This window comes from Salvelinus namaycush, chromosome 31 (genome assembly GCF_016432855.1).
Source record: "Salvelinus namaycush isolate Seneca chromosome 31, SaNama_1.0, whole genome shotgun sequence".
Lineage (NCBI taxonomy): Eukaryota > Metazoa > Chordata > Actinopteri > Salmoniformes > Salmonidae > Salvelinus > Salvelinus namaycush.
In genome coordinates this window covers 2,349,113-2,365,898 of record NC_052337.1, presented here as the reverse complement: position 1 = coordinate 2,365,898, position 16,786 = coordinate 2,349,113, and the positions used below count along the sequence as shown (strand labels likewise).

At 43.9% G+C, this 16,786-nt stretch overlaps 1 protein-coding gene across 1 annotated transcript in view; it reads left to right on the top strand.

Moving 5' to 3' along the window:
• LOC120026146 (WD repeat-containing protein 7) overlaps positions 1 to 15,668 on the top strand; it is a 267,089-nt gene extending 251,421 nt beyond the window's left edge. The window contains exons 23-24 of the mRNA XM_038970967.1: positions 14,953 to 15,213; positions 15,625 to 15,668. Coding sequence (XP_038826895.1) covers positions 14,953 to 15,213; positions 15,625 to 15,668 — 305 coding nt within the window. The remainder of the gene's footprint in view (positions 1 to 14,952; positions 15,214 to 15,624) is intronic.
• Positions 15,669 to 16,786: the final 1,118 nt, after the last annotated feature.

Genomic DNA, 16,786 nt, shown 5'->3' with positions numbered 1-16,786 from the left:
GGGGTGGGGGAATAGAGAGAGGGGGAGAGGAGGGGGATGGAGAGAGGGGAGGTAGAGAGGGAGGGGAGAGAGAGGGGATGGGGAATAGAGAGAGAGAGAGGGGAAGGGGGGATAGAGAGAGAATACAGGGCATATTGGAATGCAAACATTGCCACCACTTTGATCCTCTGAGCTGTCAATCAAACCGGAGAAAAAACAGAGTCGGGAAGAAGAGGGTGAAGGGGATGGTATGTGAATACTGATGTCTCTATGGAGGGGGAATAGCTGTGTTGTTGTGATAACTCCATGGTAAAATAATGTGGAGAAGGACTGCTTAGTAAAAGTATTTAAAAAATAAAAAATATATCATTTTTTATCTGTTTTTAGTGAGAATATGCATTTGGTTTGAAGCCGATAAATAAAGGAAATTCACATGAGCACCACAATGCCTACTGCACCCCATGCTCTACCAAGGTTTTCCAGCACCCAGCGTTGACCTACTACAGTAGCTATGTTGGTCTATTGTACTTCACTGTGTAGGCAGGTTGTTAAGGATTCAAACCTTCTCAAACAGCCTCATTCATTCTCATAGAGGAGGTGCTTCCACAATAATGTGATTTAAACCACATTCAAGTTAATGTATTGGATTATTCACACACCACAGTAAGACATTATGCTACCTTTTCATGCTTTTACGCTTACAAGACCATCAGGCTCGATTGAGCTGTTTTGTCTTGTAATAATGTGGCGCATGCCTGTATTTCCTTAACCTCGTATTTTAGCAATACATCATAATAAAATCCTATGTTGGTCAGTAGGCTCCCAACATAACAACAGTTATGTGATGTGGTGGACACAGTAGAGCCTGTCTACCTTCCTGATTTCTGTAACTGTTAGCTTACCTGTGTAATATTGACATAAGGTTAGCTTACCTGTGTAATATTGACATAAGGTTAGCTTACCTGTGTAATATGGACATAAGGTTAGCTTACCTGTGTAATATGGACATAAGGTTAGCTTACCTGTGTAATATGGACATAAGGTTAGCTTACCTGTGTAATATGGACATAAGGTTAGCTTACCTGTGTAATATGGACATAAGGTTAGCTTACCTGTGTAATATGGACATAAGGTTAGCTTACCTGTGTAATATGGACATAAGGTTAGCTTACCTGTGTAATATGGACATAAGGTTAGCTTACCTGTGTAATATGGACATAAGGTTAGCTTACCTGTGTAATATGGACATAAGGTTAGCTTACCTGTGTAATATGGACATAAGGTTAGCTTACCTGTGTAATATTGACATAAGGTTAGCTTACCTGTGTAATATTGACATAAGGTTAGCTTACCTGTGTAATATTGACATAAGGTTAGCTTACCTGTGTAATATGGACATAAGGTTAGCTTACCTGTGTAATATGGACATAAGGTTAGCTTACCTGTGTAATATTGACATAAGGTTAGCTTACCTGTGTAATATGGACATAAGGTTAGCTTACCTGTGTAATATTGACATAAGGTTAGCTTACCTGTGTAATATGGACATAAGGTTAGCTTACCTGTGTAATATGGACATAAGGTTAGCTTACCTGTGTAATATTGACATAAGGTTAGCTTACCTGTGTAATATTGACATAAGGTTAGCTTACCTGTGTAATATGGACATAAGGTTAGCTTACCTGTGTAATATGGACATAAGGTTAGCTTACCTGTGTAATATTGACATAAGGTTAGCTTACCTGTGTAATATGGACATAAGGTTAGCTTACCTGTGTAATATTGACATAAGGTTAGCTTACCTGTGTAATATTGACATAAGGTTAGCTTACCTGTGTAATATGGACATAAGGTTAGCTTACCTGTGTAATATTGACATAAGGTTAGCTTACCTGTGTAATATGGACATAAGGTTAGCTTACCTGTGTAATATTGACATAAGGTTAGCTTACCTGTGTAATATTGACATAAGGTTAGCTTACCTGTGTAATATTGACATAAGGTTAGCTTACCTGTGTAATATTGACATAAGGTTAGCTTACCTGTGTAATATTGACATAAGGTTAGCTTACCTGTGTAATATTGACATAAGGTTAGCTTACCTGTGTAATATTGACATAAGGTTAGCTTACCTGTGTAATATAACTGCCCCTACTGACTTTCAGGCTGGGCCCCCCCAAAAAACGTGCCATCCCAACCCTCCCACTTACCACTGACTTCTCTGGTAAATACTCTGTTAAAGGGGAAATGATGCTTGATTCGATGGTGATGTGTTGTCGTCTCTTAAGGTTAAATGTATCTAATTGTAAGCGTCTCTGGATAAGAGCGTCTACTAATTAGACTAACATGTCAATGACTGTAAAGATGTAGAGACTGATACGTTACCGTTACTGGAGGGGGGGGGGGCTGATCTTTACCTCTCCCATGCATCACACTGATACAGCACAGCCATTACCACGCACACACAGGTATGTTTCTAGTTATTAACAAGAGCCTTTAAAGATATTGATATTTTACCTGCCTGTTTTTTTTTTTGTTTGCTGCGGTATATTGATAGTTGATGAAAAGAGATTTTATAGAGTGATGCTCTGTGTCTCGATCAGAATAAGACACTGAGGTGAGGTGTGAAAGCGGCAGGTAAACCATGTTGAAACATTTCAGTTGATGCTGTTGGATCATAATCGTCTTGGACACGTGAAAAGTTTGTCCTAAAGGAGAATATATTTCTGAAGAGACCACAGCCAGATCGCTCAAGATTGACATCAAATTGTATTCGTCACATATACACATGAAATTGGACATTTGTCCATGGCCCCTGAGGACATCGGGAAATGGCTTCAAACCTGCCACTAAGGGCAAATCAAATTAAATTGTGTTGGTCACATAAACATGGTTAGCAGATGTTAATGCGAGTGTAGTGAAATGCTTGTGCTTCTAGTTCCGACAATGCAGTAATAACCAACGAGTAATCTAACCTAACAATTCCACAACTACTACCTTATACACACAAGTGTAAAGGGATAAAGAATATGTACATAAAGATATATGAATGAGTGATGGTACAGAACGGCATAGGCAAGATGCAGTAGATGGTATAGAATACAGTCTATACATATGAGATGAGTAATGTAGGGTATATAAACATAAAGTGGCATAGAATATGGCTAGTGATACATGTATTACATAAAGATGGCAAGATGCAGTAGATGATATAGAGTACAGTATATACATATACATATGAGATGAGTAATGTAGGGTATGAACCGTGAACACTATTACCATCAAGTAGGCTTGGGTTTTTCTAGGGTTAGTGGACGGACGTAACCCCATGACTCCGGATCAGAGACTCTGGTACCGAAGGTCTCGTGTTAAATCCCAGTGGTAGAAAATAGCTGTGCAGCGACGTTCCCCATCCAACCTGACAGAGCATGAGAGGATGTACATTATACCAAACCTTAACGTAACCATTCGGCGTGTATACCTAAACAGTCACGTTTTAACCCTATCCAAAACCTTAACCTTTTTAACAACTTTGAAATTTGACTTTTGAATAAAAGTGCAAAATTAAAACGTGTAACACTGCAGTGGGACTTTGAGAGCTGAGTTGTACCACATCCCTTCATACAGACAGATAGAGACCTATAGTCCCAGCCACCCCACCGGTCCTTGGTCTCCAACCCAATAATCAATAATAAGTCCTCCAGTCTCCGTGGCGATGGCGTGCTGGGGAGGAGTCTGCCATAGATTATTAATGTGATTGGCTCTGTGTTCTCATCTAGGCTCCGACCTACAATCCTCTGTGTGCTGCATCCCGAATCGTACCCTATCCCCTTTGTAGTGCACTATATATCGCACCCTATCCCCTTTGTAGTGCACTATATATCGCACCCTATCCCCTTTGTAGTGCACTATATATCGCACCCTATCCCCTTTGTAGTGCACTATATATCGCACCCTATCCCCTTTGTAGTGCACTATATATCGCACCCTATCCCCTTTGTAGTGCACTATATATCGCACCCTATCCCCTTTGTAGTGCACTATATAAGGGACTAGGGTTCCATTTAGGATGCACTCAGAGTAGAAGATTTGTACTGCGCCCCGGCCAATAACCCGTCTAACAGCAAGGCAATATATATTTCTGATCCCCCCGGGGGCAGAGCCTTTATCAAGTGTGTACGGTAATATCTCTCTACATTATTGGAACTATGTGACCAGCGACTAAGCAAAACACCATGACGCAAAGAGGAGGAAACAAAGAGAGGGTTGTGATGATGCTGGTCCTTCTATATAGACTGAGTGTACTAAACATTAAGAACACCTTCCTAATATTGAGTTGCACCCACCCCCACCACCAACCCCAAAAGGTGTTGAAAGCGTTCCACAGGGATGCTGGTCCATGTTGACTCCAATTCTTCCCACAGTTGTGTCAAGTTGGCTGGATGTCCTTTTGGGTGGTGGACCGTTCTTGATACACATGGGAAACTGGTGCGTCTGGCACCTACTACCATACCCCGCTACAAAAACACTTTTAACAAATGTACCAGACCAACAACCAACAGAGTACATACAACGAAGCTCTCCGTCCTAACAAAGGAACACTGGCTTTTCAAGCTGCAAAATGAGTCGGTAATTGCAGATAGCTGTATCCCCTAACGAGAGGGTGGGGTCAGAGCGCTAATTAGTGATGGACCGACCAATCAGCTGCTTTGGAATCCAGGAAGCCATCCTGAAATACAGACATACAAACACATACAAACACCCACAACAACACAGAAACTGGGGTACGTAACAATGGTTGTATGAGCACTACATGCCGTCACCTTGTTGATTTCTCTGATTCTTTACTTGGTGCCTTTTAAAGGTGCAATCTGCAATAGTTATGACGGTTCAACGATTATCTCAGTTAATGGTATTTACAAAAAAAGCGGGGCTGCTGTTTTGGCTGAGAAAAAAAATACAGATTTAGTTGTTTTTTTTATAGCTGACCACATTTAGTAGACTGATCGATTGTTTGGTCGACAAAGCTTTCTTTGGTTGAGCAGTCATTTGTTTTCCCAGAAGACACCGGTCTGATTGTCGCTGGTCTTGGGGATGGCACAGTAAATCACTCAAAATCATGTGATCATGAAATCGTACATGATGAATACAGAGCATTCGGAAAGTATTCAGACCCCTTGACTTTTTCCACATTTTGTTACGTTACACAGCCTTAATTCTAAAATTGATTAAATAAAATAAAAATCCTCAGCAATCTAAACACATTACTCTATAAATAACAAAATAACAAAGCAAAAGTTACTAGAAATGTTTGCAAATGTATTAAAAAATAAAACACAGAAATACTTGCCATCACACAGCATACGAGAGATTCATGCTTTGAAACGTAATGAAGCGTTTTTAGTTTAAAAAATAAAATTTCAAAGGGAGCTTTGAATAACTAGCCTAAACAATATATAAATCGTAATTCACGAATGCAATGCAAACTGTTCTTAGTCTGCTGTAATAAAAGGCGTTAGATATATATATACACTGCTCAAAGAAATAAAGGGAACACTTAAACAACACAATGTAACTCCAAGTCAATCACACTTCTGTGAAATCAAACTGTCCACTTAGGAAGCAACACTGATTGACAATAAATTTCACATGCTGTTGTGCAAATGGAATAGACAACAGGTGGAAATTATAGGCAATTAGCAAGACACCCCCAATAAAGGAGTGGTTCTGCAGGTGGTGACCACAGACCACTTCTCAGTTCCTATGCTTCCTGGCTGATGTTTTGGTCACTTTTGAATGCTGGCGGTGCTTTCACTCTAGTGGTAGCATGAGACGGAGTCTACAACCCACACAAGTGGCTCAGGTAGTGCAGCTCATCCAGGATGGCACATCAATGCGAGCTGTGGCAAGAAGGTTTGCTGTGTCTGTCAGCGTAGTGTCCAGAGCATGGAAGCGCTACCAGGAGACAGGCCAGTACATCAGGAGACGTGGAGGAGGCCGTAGGAGGGCAACAACCCAGCAGCAGGACCGCTACCTCCGCCTTTGTGCAAGGAGGAGCACTGCCAGAGCCCTGCAAAATGACCTCCAGCAGGCCACAAATGTGCATGTGTCTGCTCAAACGGTCAGAAACAGACTCCATGAGGGTGGCATGAGGGCCCGACGTCCACAGGTGGGGGTTGTGCTTACAGCCCAACACCGTGCAGGACGTTTGGCATTTGCCAGAGAACACCAAGATTGGCAAATTCGCCACTGGCGCCCTGTGCTCTTCACAGATGAAAGCAGGTTCACACTGAGCACGTGACAGACGTGACAGAGTCTGGAGACGCCGTGGAGAACGTTCTGCTACCTGCAACATCCTCCAGCATGACCGATTTGGCGGTGGGTCAGTCATGGTGTGGGGTGGCATTTCTTTGGGGGGCCACACAGCCCTCCATGCGCTCGCCAGAGGTAGCCTGACTGCCATTAGGTACCCAGATGAGATCCTCAGACCCCTTGTGTGACCATATGCTGGTGCGGTTGGCCCTGGGTTCCTCCTAATGCAAGACAATGCTAGACCTCATGTGGCTGGAGTGTGTCAGCAGTTCCTGCAAGAGGAAGGCATTGATGCTATGGACTGGCCCGCACGTTCCCCAGACCTGAATCCAATTGAGCACATCTGGGACATCATGTCTCGCTCCATCCACCAATGCCACGTTGCACCACAGACTGTCCAGGAGTTGGCGGATGCTTTAGTCCAGGTCTGGGAGGAGATCCCTCAGGAGACCATCCGCCACCTCATCAGGAGCATGCCCAGGCGTTGTAGGGAGGTCATACAGGCACGTGGAGGCAACACACTACTGAGCCTCATTTTGACTTGTTTTAAGGACATTACATCAAAGTTGGATCAGCCTGTAGTGTGGTTATCCACTTTAATTTTGAGTGTGACTCCAAATCCAGACCTCCATGGGTTGATAAATTTGATTTCCATTGATAATTTTTGTGTGATTTTGTTGTCAGCACATTCAACTATGTCATTCAGATCTAGGATGTGTTATTTTAGTGTTCCCTTTATTTTTTTGAGCAGTGTATATATATTGTTTGCGTTAGAACAGACTCTCTGGTACACTTCTGTATTTAGTGTTGTTTACGCTGTTCCAGATTGTCAGAGAGATTTATAATATTGTAATCTAATAGCACATGTTTGGAGCACATAATCCTCCCAAAACGCTTGTTCCTATGCCCTCCTTTACCTGGATCTCCAGTAGTTTCCACAACTAAGTTAAATGTCTTCCACACGTCTGACTTCCCCTTTCCCTCCTGGACAACCAGTAAACATTTGCCCGTTTTTCAGTTTCTTTTTCACGTCCTCCACATCCATTTTTGCTGTCAGGTGTTTCGGTGTTTGTTATAACCAATGTATTGATGTGCTTATGATGGGCTATAGGTCAGGTCCTATTGGTCACATGCATGGGGACGCTGACATGTTTCACGTAAAGAGAGCTAGGGTTGAGGACATAAAGGAATGTGGTTTTTTTCTAGACATATTAGGGAGTTATGTAACAGAACTTTTCAGTCAGAAACAAATAACAAAACTAAAATGGCTGAAATGATGTCACAGCTTCAGCATGGACAGAGCAGGACGACTCTCAGTCGACCCAAGATAAAAAATAAAATAAAAAATCCCCCGTCGAGGGGACAGCCCTAGTGGTTTTAGATAGCGGAGATTGAAATGGTTTTGGAAAATAACTATTAGCTCCGTTGGGAGAAATATTTCTAAACATTGATGTGACCATCAACTGAAGACATTGATTGCAGTTATCTCATGAATAATTGAAGCTGTTGTAATAATGTTGTATTAGATCATATAGGAGCGTAGTGTTTTGATGTTTTAGGCTTTTCACGTCACTGTTAAATGACAGTCATCTACTTGAAGCAGCCCTGCTCTGCTCACCATCTAAAATATGACACAGGAACTTATGGAGAAAGACAGCTTGTGAATTGTCTCTGGTTACAATGATGACGCTGTCTCTCCAACAGATCTATGGAACACACACACACACACACACACAGGTCTGTGCTATGATGAGGTACTGGCAGGGATGAATTGCCTTAGACAAGCCAGAGCCAGAGGCCAAGAATTATCCATCAGGCTAACAAGGACGTACTGGTTGGAGGGAGGAACTCCTGTCTCTCTGTCTCGGTCTCTCTGTCTGTCTCTCTCTCTCTCTGTCTCTCTCTCGGTCTCTCTCTGGTCTCTCTGCTGTCTATCACTAGCTAACAGGAGACTGCTGTCTATCACTAGCTAACAGGAGACTGCTGTCTATCACTAGCTAACAGGAGACTGCTGTCTGTCACTAGCTAACAGGAGACTGCTATCTATCACTAGCTAACAGGAGACTGCTATCTATCACTAGCTAACAGCAGACTGCGATCTATCACTAGCTAACAGGAGACTGCTGTCTATCACTAGCTAACAGGAGACTGCTATCTATCACTAGCTAACAGGAGACTGCTGTCTATCACTAGCTAACAGGAGACTGCTGTCTATCGCTAGCTAACAGGAGACTGCTGTCTATCGCTAGCTAACAGGAGACTGCTATCTATCGCTAGCTAACAGGAGACTGCTATCTATCACTAGCTAACAGGAGACTGCTATCTATCACTAGTTAACAGGAGACTGCTGTCTATCACTAGCTAACAGCAGACTGCTGTCTATCACTAGCTAACAGCAGACTTCTATCTATCACTAGCTAACAGGAGACTGCTGTCTATCACTAGCTAACAGGAGACTGCTGTCTATCACTAGCTAACAGGAGACTGCTGTCTATCACTAGCTAACAGGAGACTGTTGTCTATCACTAGCTAACAGGAGACTGCTGTCTATCACTAGCTAACAGGAGACTGCTATCTATCACTAGCTAACAGGAGACTGCTATCTATCACTAGCTAACAGGAGACTGCTATCTATCACTAGCTAACAGCAGACTGCTATCTATCACTAGCTAACAGCAGACTGCTATCTATCACTAGCTAACAGCAGACTAGGATCTCTCACTAGCTAACAGGAGACTACTATCTATCACTAGCTAACAGGAGACTGCTATCTATCACTAGCTAACAGGAGACTGCTATCTATCACTAGCTAACAGGAGACTGCTATCTATCACTAGCTAACAGGAGACTGCTATCTATCACTAGCTAACAGGAGACTGCTATCTATCACTAGCTAACAGGAGACTGCTATCTATCACTAGCTAACAGCAGACTGCTATCTATCACTAGCTAACAGGAGACTGCTATCTATCACTAGCTAACAGGAGACTGCTATCTATCACTAGCTAACAGGAGACTGCTATCTATCACTAGCTAACAGGAGACTGCTATCTATCACTAGCTAACAGGAGACTGCTATCTATCACTAGCTAACAGCAGACTACAATCTATCACTAGCTAACAGCAGACTGCTATCTATCACTAGCTAACAGGAGACTGCTATCTATCACTAGTTAACAGGAGACTGCTATCTATCACTAGCTAACAGCAGACTGCTATCTATCACTAGCTAACAGGAGACTGCTATCTATCACTAGCTAACAGGAGACTGCTATCTATCACTAGCTAACAGGAGACTGCTATCTATCACTAGCTAACAGGAGACTGCTATCTATCACTAGCTAACAGGAGACTGCTATCTATCACTAGCTAACAGGAGACTGCTATCTATCACTAGCTAACAGCAGACTGCTATCTATCACTAGCTAACAGGAGACTGCTATCTATCACTAGTTAACAGGAGACTGCTATCTATCACTAGCTAACAGCAGACTGCTATCTACCACTAGCTAACAGGAGACTGCTATCTATCACTAGCTAACAGGAGACTGCTATCTATCACTAGCTAACAGGAGACTGCTATCTATCACTAGCTAACAGGAGACTGCTATCTATCACTAGCTAACAGGAGACTGCTATCTATCACTAGTTAACAGGAGACTGCTGTCTATCACTAGCTAACAGCAGACTGCTGTCTATCACTAGCTAACAGCAGACTTCTATCTATCACTAGCTAACAGGAGACTGCTGTCTATCACTAGCTAACAGGAGACTGCTGTCTATCACTAGCTAACAGGAGACTGCTGTCTATCACTAGCTAACAGGAGACTGCTATCTATCACTAGCTAACAGGAGACTGCTATCTATCACTAGCTAACAGGTTACTACTATCTATCACTAGCTAACAGAAGACTGCTATCTATCACTAGCTAACAGCAGACTGCTATCTATCACTAGTTAACAGGAGACTGCTATCTATCACTAGCTAACAGCAGACTATCTATCACTAGCTAACAGGAGACTGCTATCTATCACTAGCTAACAGGTTACTGCTATCTATCACTAGCTAACAGAAGACTGCTATCTATCACTAGCTAACAGCAGACTGCTATCTATCACTAGCTAACAGGAGACTGCTATCTATCACTAGCTAACAGGAGACTGCTATCTATCACTAGCTAACAGGAGACTGCTATCTATCACTAGTTAACAGGAGACTGCTATCTATCACTAGCTAACAGCAGACTGCTATCTACCACTAGCTAACAGGAGACTGCTATCTATCACTAGCTAACAGGTTACTACTATCTATCACTAGCTAACAGCAGACTGCTACCTATCACTAGCTAACAGGAGACTGCTATCTATCACTAGCTAACAGGAGACTGCTATCTATCACTAGCTAACAGGAGACTGCTATCTATCACTAGCTAACAGGAGACTGCTATCTATCACTAGTTAACAGGAGACTGCTATCTATCACTAGCTAACAGCAGACTGCTATCTATCACTAGCTAACAGGAGACTGCTATCTATCACTAGCTAACAGGAGACTGCTATCTATCACTAGTTAACAGGAGACTGCTATCTATCACTAGTTAACAGGAGACTGCTATCTATCACTAGCTAACAGCAGACTGCTATCTATCACTAGCTAACAGGAGACTGCTGTCTATCACTAGCTAACAGGAGACTGCTATCTATCACTAGTTAACAGGAGACTGCTATCTATCACTAGCTAACAGCAGACTGCTATCTATCACTAGCTAACAGCAGACTGCTATCTATCACTAGCTAACAGGAGACTGCTATCTATCACTAGCTAACAGGAGACTGCTATCTATCACTAGCTAACAGCAGACTGCTATCTATCACTAGCTAACAGGAGACTGCTATCTATCACTAGCTAACAGCAGACTGCGATCTATCACTAGCTAACAGGAGACTGCTGTCTATCACTAGCTAACAGGAGACTGCTATCTATCACTAGCTAACAGGAGACTGCTATCTATCACTAGCTAACAGGAGACTGCTATCTATCACTAGCTAACAGCATACTGCTATCTATCACTAGCTAACAGCAGACTGCTATCTATCACTAGCTAACAGGTTACTACTATCTATCACTAGCTAACAGCAGACTGCTATCTATCACTAGCTAACAGCAGACTGCTATCTATCACTAGCTAACAGCAGACTGCTATCTATCACTAGCTAACAGCAGACTGCGATCTATCACTAGCTAACAGGAGACTGCTGTCTATCACTAGCTAACAGGAGACTGCTATCTATCACTAGCTAACAGGAGACTGCTATCTATCACTAGCTAACAGGAGACTGCTATCTATCACTAGCTAACAGGAGACTGCTATCTATCACTAGCTAACAGGAGACTGCTATCTATCACTAGCTAACAGGAGACTGCTATCTATCACTAGCTAACAGGAGACTGCTATCTATCACTAGCTAACAGGAGACTGCTATCTATCACTAGCTAACAGGAGACTGCTATCTATCACTAGCTAACAGCAGACTGCTATCTATCACTAGCTAACAGCAGACTGCTATCTAACAGGAGACTGCTATCTACCACTAGCTAACAGCAGACTGCTATCTATCACTAGCTAACAGGAGACTGCTATCTATCACTAGCTAACAGCAGACTGCTATCTACCACTAGCTAACAGCAGACTGCTATCTACCACTAGCTAACAGCAGACTGCTATCTATCACTAGCTAACAGCAGACTGCTATCTATCACTAGCTAACAGCAGACTGCAATCTATCACTAGTTAACAGGAGACTGCTATCTATCACTAGCTAACAGCAGACTGCTATCTATCACTAGCTAACAGCAGACTGCTATCTATCACTAGCTAACAGCAGACTGCTATCTATCACTAGCTAACAGCAGACTGCTATCTATCACTAGCTAACAGCAGACTGCTATCTATCACTAGCTAACAGGAGACTGCTATCTACCACTAGCTAACAGCAGACTGCTATCTACCACTAGCTAACAGCAGACTGCTATCTATCACTAGCTAACAGCAGACTGCTATCTATCACTAGCTAACAGCAGACTGCTATCTATCACTAGCTAACAGCAGACTGCTATCTACCACTAGCTAACAGCAGACTGCTATCTATCACTAGCTAACAGGAGACTGCTATCTATCACTAGCTAACAGCAGACTGCAATCTATCACTAGCTAACAGCAGACTGCTATCTATCACTAGCTAACAGCAGACTGCTATCTATCACTAGCTAACAGCAGACTGCTATCTATCACTAGCTAACAGGAGACTGCTATCTATCACTAGCTAACAGCAGACTGCTATCTATCACTAGCTAACAGGAGACTGCTATCTATCACTAGCTAACAGGAGACTGCTATCTATCACTAGCTAACAGGAGACTGCTATCTATCACTAGCTAACAGCAGACTGCTATCTATCACTAGCTAACAGGAGACTGCTATATATCACTAGCTAACAGGAGACTGCTATCTATCACTAGCTAACAGGAGACTGCTATCTATCACTAGCTAACAGGAGACTGCTATCTATCACTAGCTAACAGGAGACTGCTATCTATCACTAGCTAACAGCAGACTGCTATCTATCACTAGCTAACAGGAGACTGCGATCTATCACTAGCTAACAGCAGACTGCTATCTATCACTAGCTAACAGGAGACTGCTATCTATCACTAGCTAACAGGAGATTGCTATCTATCACTAGCTAACAGGAGACTGCTATCTATCACTAGCTAACAGCAGTGTGGTCTAAAGTAAAGATATTTCACACACACACTCTGTCTCTCTCTGTCTCTCTCGCGCTCTCTCTCTCTCTCTCTCGCTCTCTGTCTCTCTCTCGCTCTCTCTCTCGCTCTCTGTCTCTCTCTCGCGCTCTCTCTCTCTCTCTCTCGCTCTCATCTCTGTCTCTGTCTGCCAGACGGTTGGTTGAGGATTGCAACCTTTTGGCTAAGTGTATTCATGTTTTATAATAAAAACTCTGCTCCATAGGACCAGTTTTAGAGAGAGGAGGGCAAGCTAGAGGTCAGACATGGAGTACATTCTGTGTCTACTTCTACTAATGCTGTGAAATATACTAAACATATTATAATATATACCTTTAACAAGATGTAGTCCTTAAGGTTATGATATTGTATTTGAATAAACCTTCTGTATTTAGTTTCCTGTGTTTCTACCATAAGGTCATTCAATACAAAGTCTTGTCTTTGAGAGTTCAGACTATAGAATGACATCTAGAATGTAGGGCTGGGATGATATCGGGGGATACTGCTTAGTATCGTGGCGATGAAACATAACACAAAGTGGATTTAACTTATTTTAGGACAACGGCTGCAATGTTGTAAACAGACACACATTATGTCGTGATCCAGAGTCACATGTTTTTATTTTCGAACTTATACACACAATATTTGATGTACAGCAGGTTTTTAAAGGACCAACGAGTTTGGTCTGCTTCGTGTTCTATGTTCGACATGCAGTTAATATGTTGCTACTCGTCACAGCCCAACAAGAATATCTTCTGACTCTGTATTGAATGGGTATGAAAAGTATCCTTGGATACCGGAGAAGGGCTCTATTGTTAATAGCCGTGGTTACGGTACTGCTGTCTGTCTCCTGATGTTTTGTCAGTCCTGTCTGTTGAAGGCCATCCCTCTCTCTGACTCGAGCTCTTTTCTTCTCTACATCTGTATGTTCGAGGGTCAGGTGTCTCTCTTCTCTCTCTCTCTCTTCCCCCATGTGGCCTGAGACGCCCTGCCAGACCCTTTCAATTAGTACATTACCCGGGGCAGTCCCTCTGCACACACCGCACACACCACACACACACACACACACACACACACCACACACACACACGCACACCACACACACACACACGCACACAACACACACCGCACACACACACACCACACACACACACACACACACACACACACACACACACACACACACACACACACCGCACACACACACCGCACACACACACCGCACACACACACCGCACACACACACCGCACACACACACACACACACACACCGCACACACACACACACACACACACACACACACACACACACACACACACCGCACACACACACACACACACACACACACCGCACACACCGCACGCACACACTGCACACACACATACAAACCACATTTCAGTGTCTGCGGGAAATCTGAGCTCTCGTAATTTTGATGTAAACAATTCCAGAAAATGCTCCACCATCCGTTGAGGTTGATCATGTCTGTAAAACATTTTCTGGAATTGTTTACATCAAAATTACTAGAGTGATTTTATTTGGTCCGCCTGAGCAAATTGTATTTTATTTTATTTTGAAACGTTTTATTGTTGGACATTAAAAGAGTGTAAAAACACCAGGAAATCATCTCAGAGTGATTTACATTTTGTAAATCTGTTCTAAGTATTTCCACGCAGAATATGTGATCATATACAAATGTAAGCAAGGTTTGAAATGATTATGTTTTAGTCAAATACTATATCTGTTTGGATTCTTGCGGTCAATTTGCAGTCTACAAATTATTTGTAATTATGTTCCGTCCCCCTGATCATTCGCTCAAGAAAGAATCAGTTGAATCTAGTTGATGATCCCTGGTCTACAGTAACAGTGGAGCATCCAGGCAGCCCTCCGGTAACGGAGGAGTCTCCAGGCAGCCCTCCGGTAACGGAGGAGCCTCCAGGCAGCCCTCCGGTAACGGAGGAGCCTCCAGGCAGCCCTCCGGTAACGGAGGAGCCTCCAGGCAGCCCTCCGGTAACGGAGGAGCCTCCAGGCAGCCCTCCGGTAACGGAGGAGGCTCCAGGCAGCCCTCCGGTAACGGAGGAGTCTCCAGGTGTACAGCGTGGTTGTTTGAGGGGCCCCCCAGGTGACAGGACAGTATGTTGTGTGTGTGTGTGGTGTTAGAGAACAGTGTGTGGGCTCCCTGGTCTCTTAGTGATGATGTAAGTGCAGCTAGTGTGTGACTACAAACATCCCAGTCTGTCTTTGTAGTGTGTGAGAGAGCGAGAGAGAGCATTGTAGCGTGTGTGTGCCAGCGAGCCTGTGGGGGCTTCCATCCTATGCCCTGCGGCCCCAGTCCCCCTGACCTGGTGAGGGGGTTCAGACAGTGGGCTGGGCTGCATGGGCCAGGGACCCTTCACCGGCCGTTTCAACCAGGCTCCTCTAAGGTGAATAGCCAGGGGCTGTGTCAGGGGATTGGACCTCCCTCCTGCAGTGCAGCCTCGGGGCCCGAGCGAGGCGTGGGCCCCTCAAAGCTCATCTCGTCCTCTGTGCTCAGGCCCTCTCTATGCCTGGCTTGGTCTGTGTCTTTGTGCTGCCTGATGGGGTTTTAAAGGTGCTGGACACACACACACACACACACACACACACACACACACACACACACACACACACACACACACACACACACACGCTGGGCAGTGGCTCCAACACCTTCCATTATTCATGGTGGAGGAGAGGGAAGAGGTGAGGAGCTGAAAGCTGCCGGGGGGAGGGAGAGAGGCCCCTGGCTGGCTGGCCTGATAGAGGTCTGTGTGACTCGACTGATTAGCATGTTCCTGGGCCCGCCCTCCTGACCCAGCCTTGGAGGGGTCTGGTTCTGGTTGTTGGCCTTGGACGGTACCTCAGCAATGCCCTCCCCCCTCCACTAGTCTGGCTCTGGGACTTCCTCCCTGTCCCCTTGGCAGCAATAATTGATCCCCCAGTGTAGAGCACCTTCTCAATTATGGGCGATGTCAGAGGCTGATAAGGCCCAAGGATAAGATTACTGTTACAGCCAGGGCCCAGATTACTGTTACAGCCAGGGTCCAGATTACTGTTACAGCCAGGGCCCAGATTACTGTTACAGCCAGGGCCCAGATTACTGTTACAGCCAGGGTCCAGATTACTGTTACAGCCAGGGTCCAGATTACTGTTACAGCCAGGGTCCAGTCACCATTTTCCATAGGTTTATCTTTCTCATTTATTTTTCTCTCTCTCGTTTTCTTCTCTTTCCCCCTCTCTCACTCCTATAATTTATCTCTGAGAGAGAGCAAAAATATCCTCAGTGTGCAACGTAAAACACCAGATAATGCATGCAGAGCAGAATTAGGCCGATACCTGCTAATTCTACAACCACCTAAAAGGAAGTAATTCCAAAACCTTCCATAACAAAGCCATCACCTACAGAGAGATGAACCTGGAGAAGAGTCCCCTAAGCAAGCTGGTCCTGGGGCTCTGTTCACAAACACAAACAGACCCCACAGAGCCCCAGGACAGCAACACAATTAGACCCAAGCAAATCATGAGAAAATAAAAAGATAATTGCGTGACACATTGGAAAGAATTAACAAAAAAAACAGCAAACTAGAATGCTATTTGGCCCTAAACAGAGAGTACGCAGTGGCAGAATACCTGACCACTGTGACTGACCCAAACTTAAGGAAAGCTTTGACTATGTA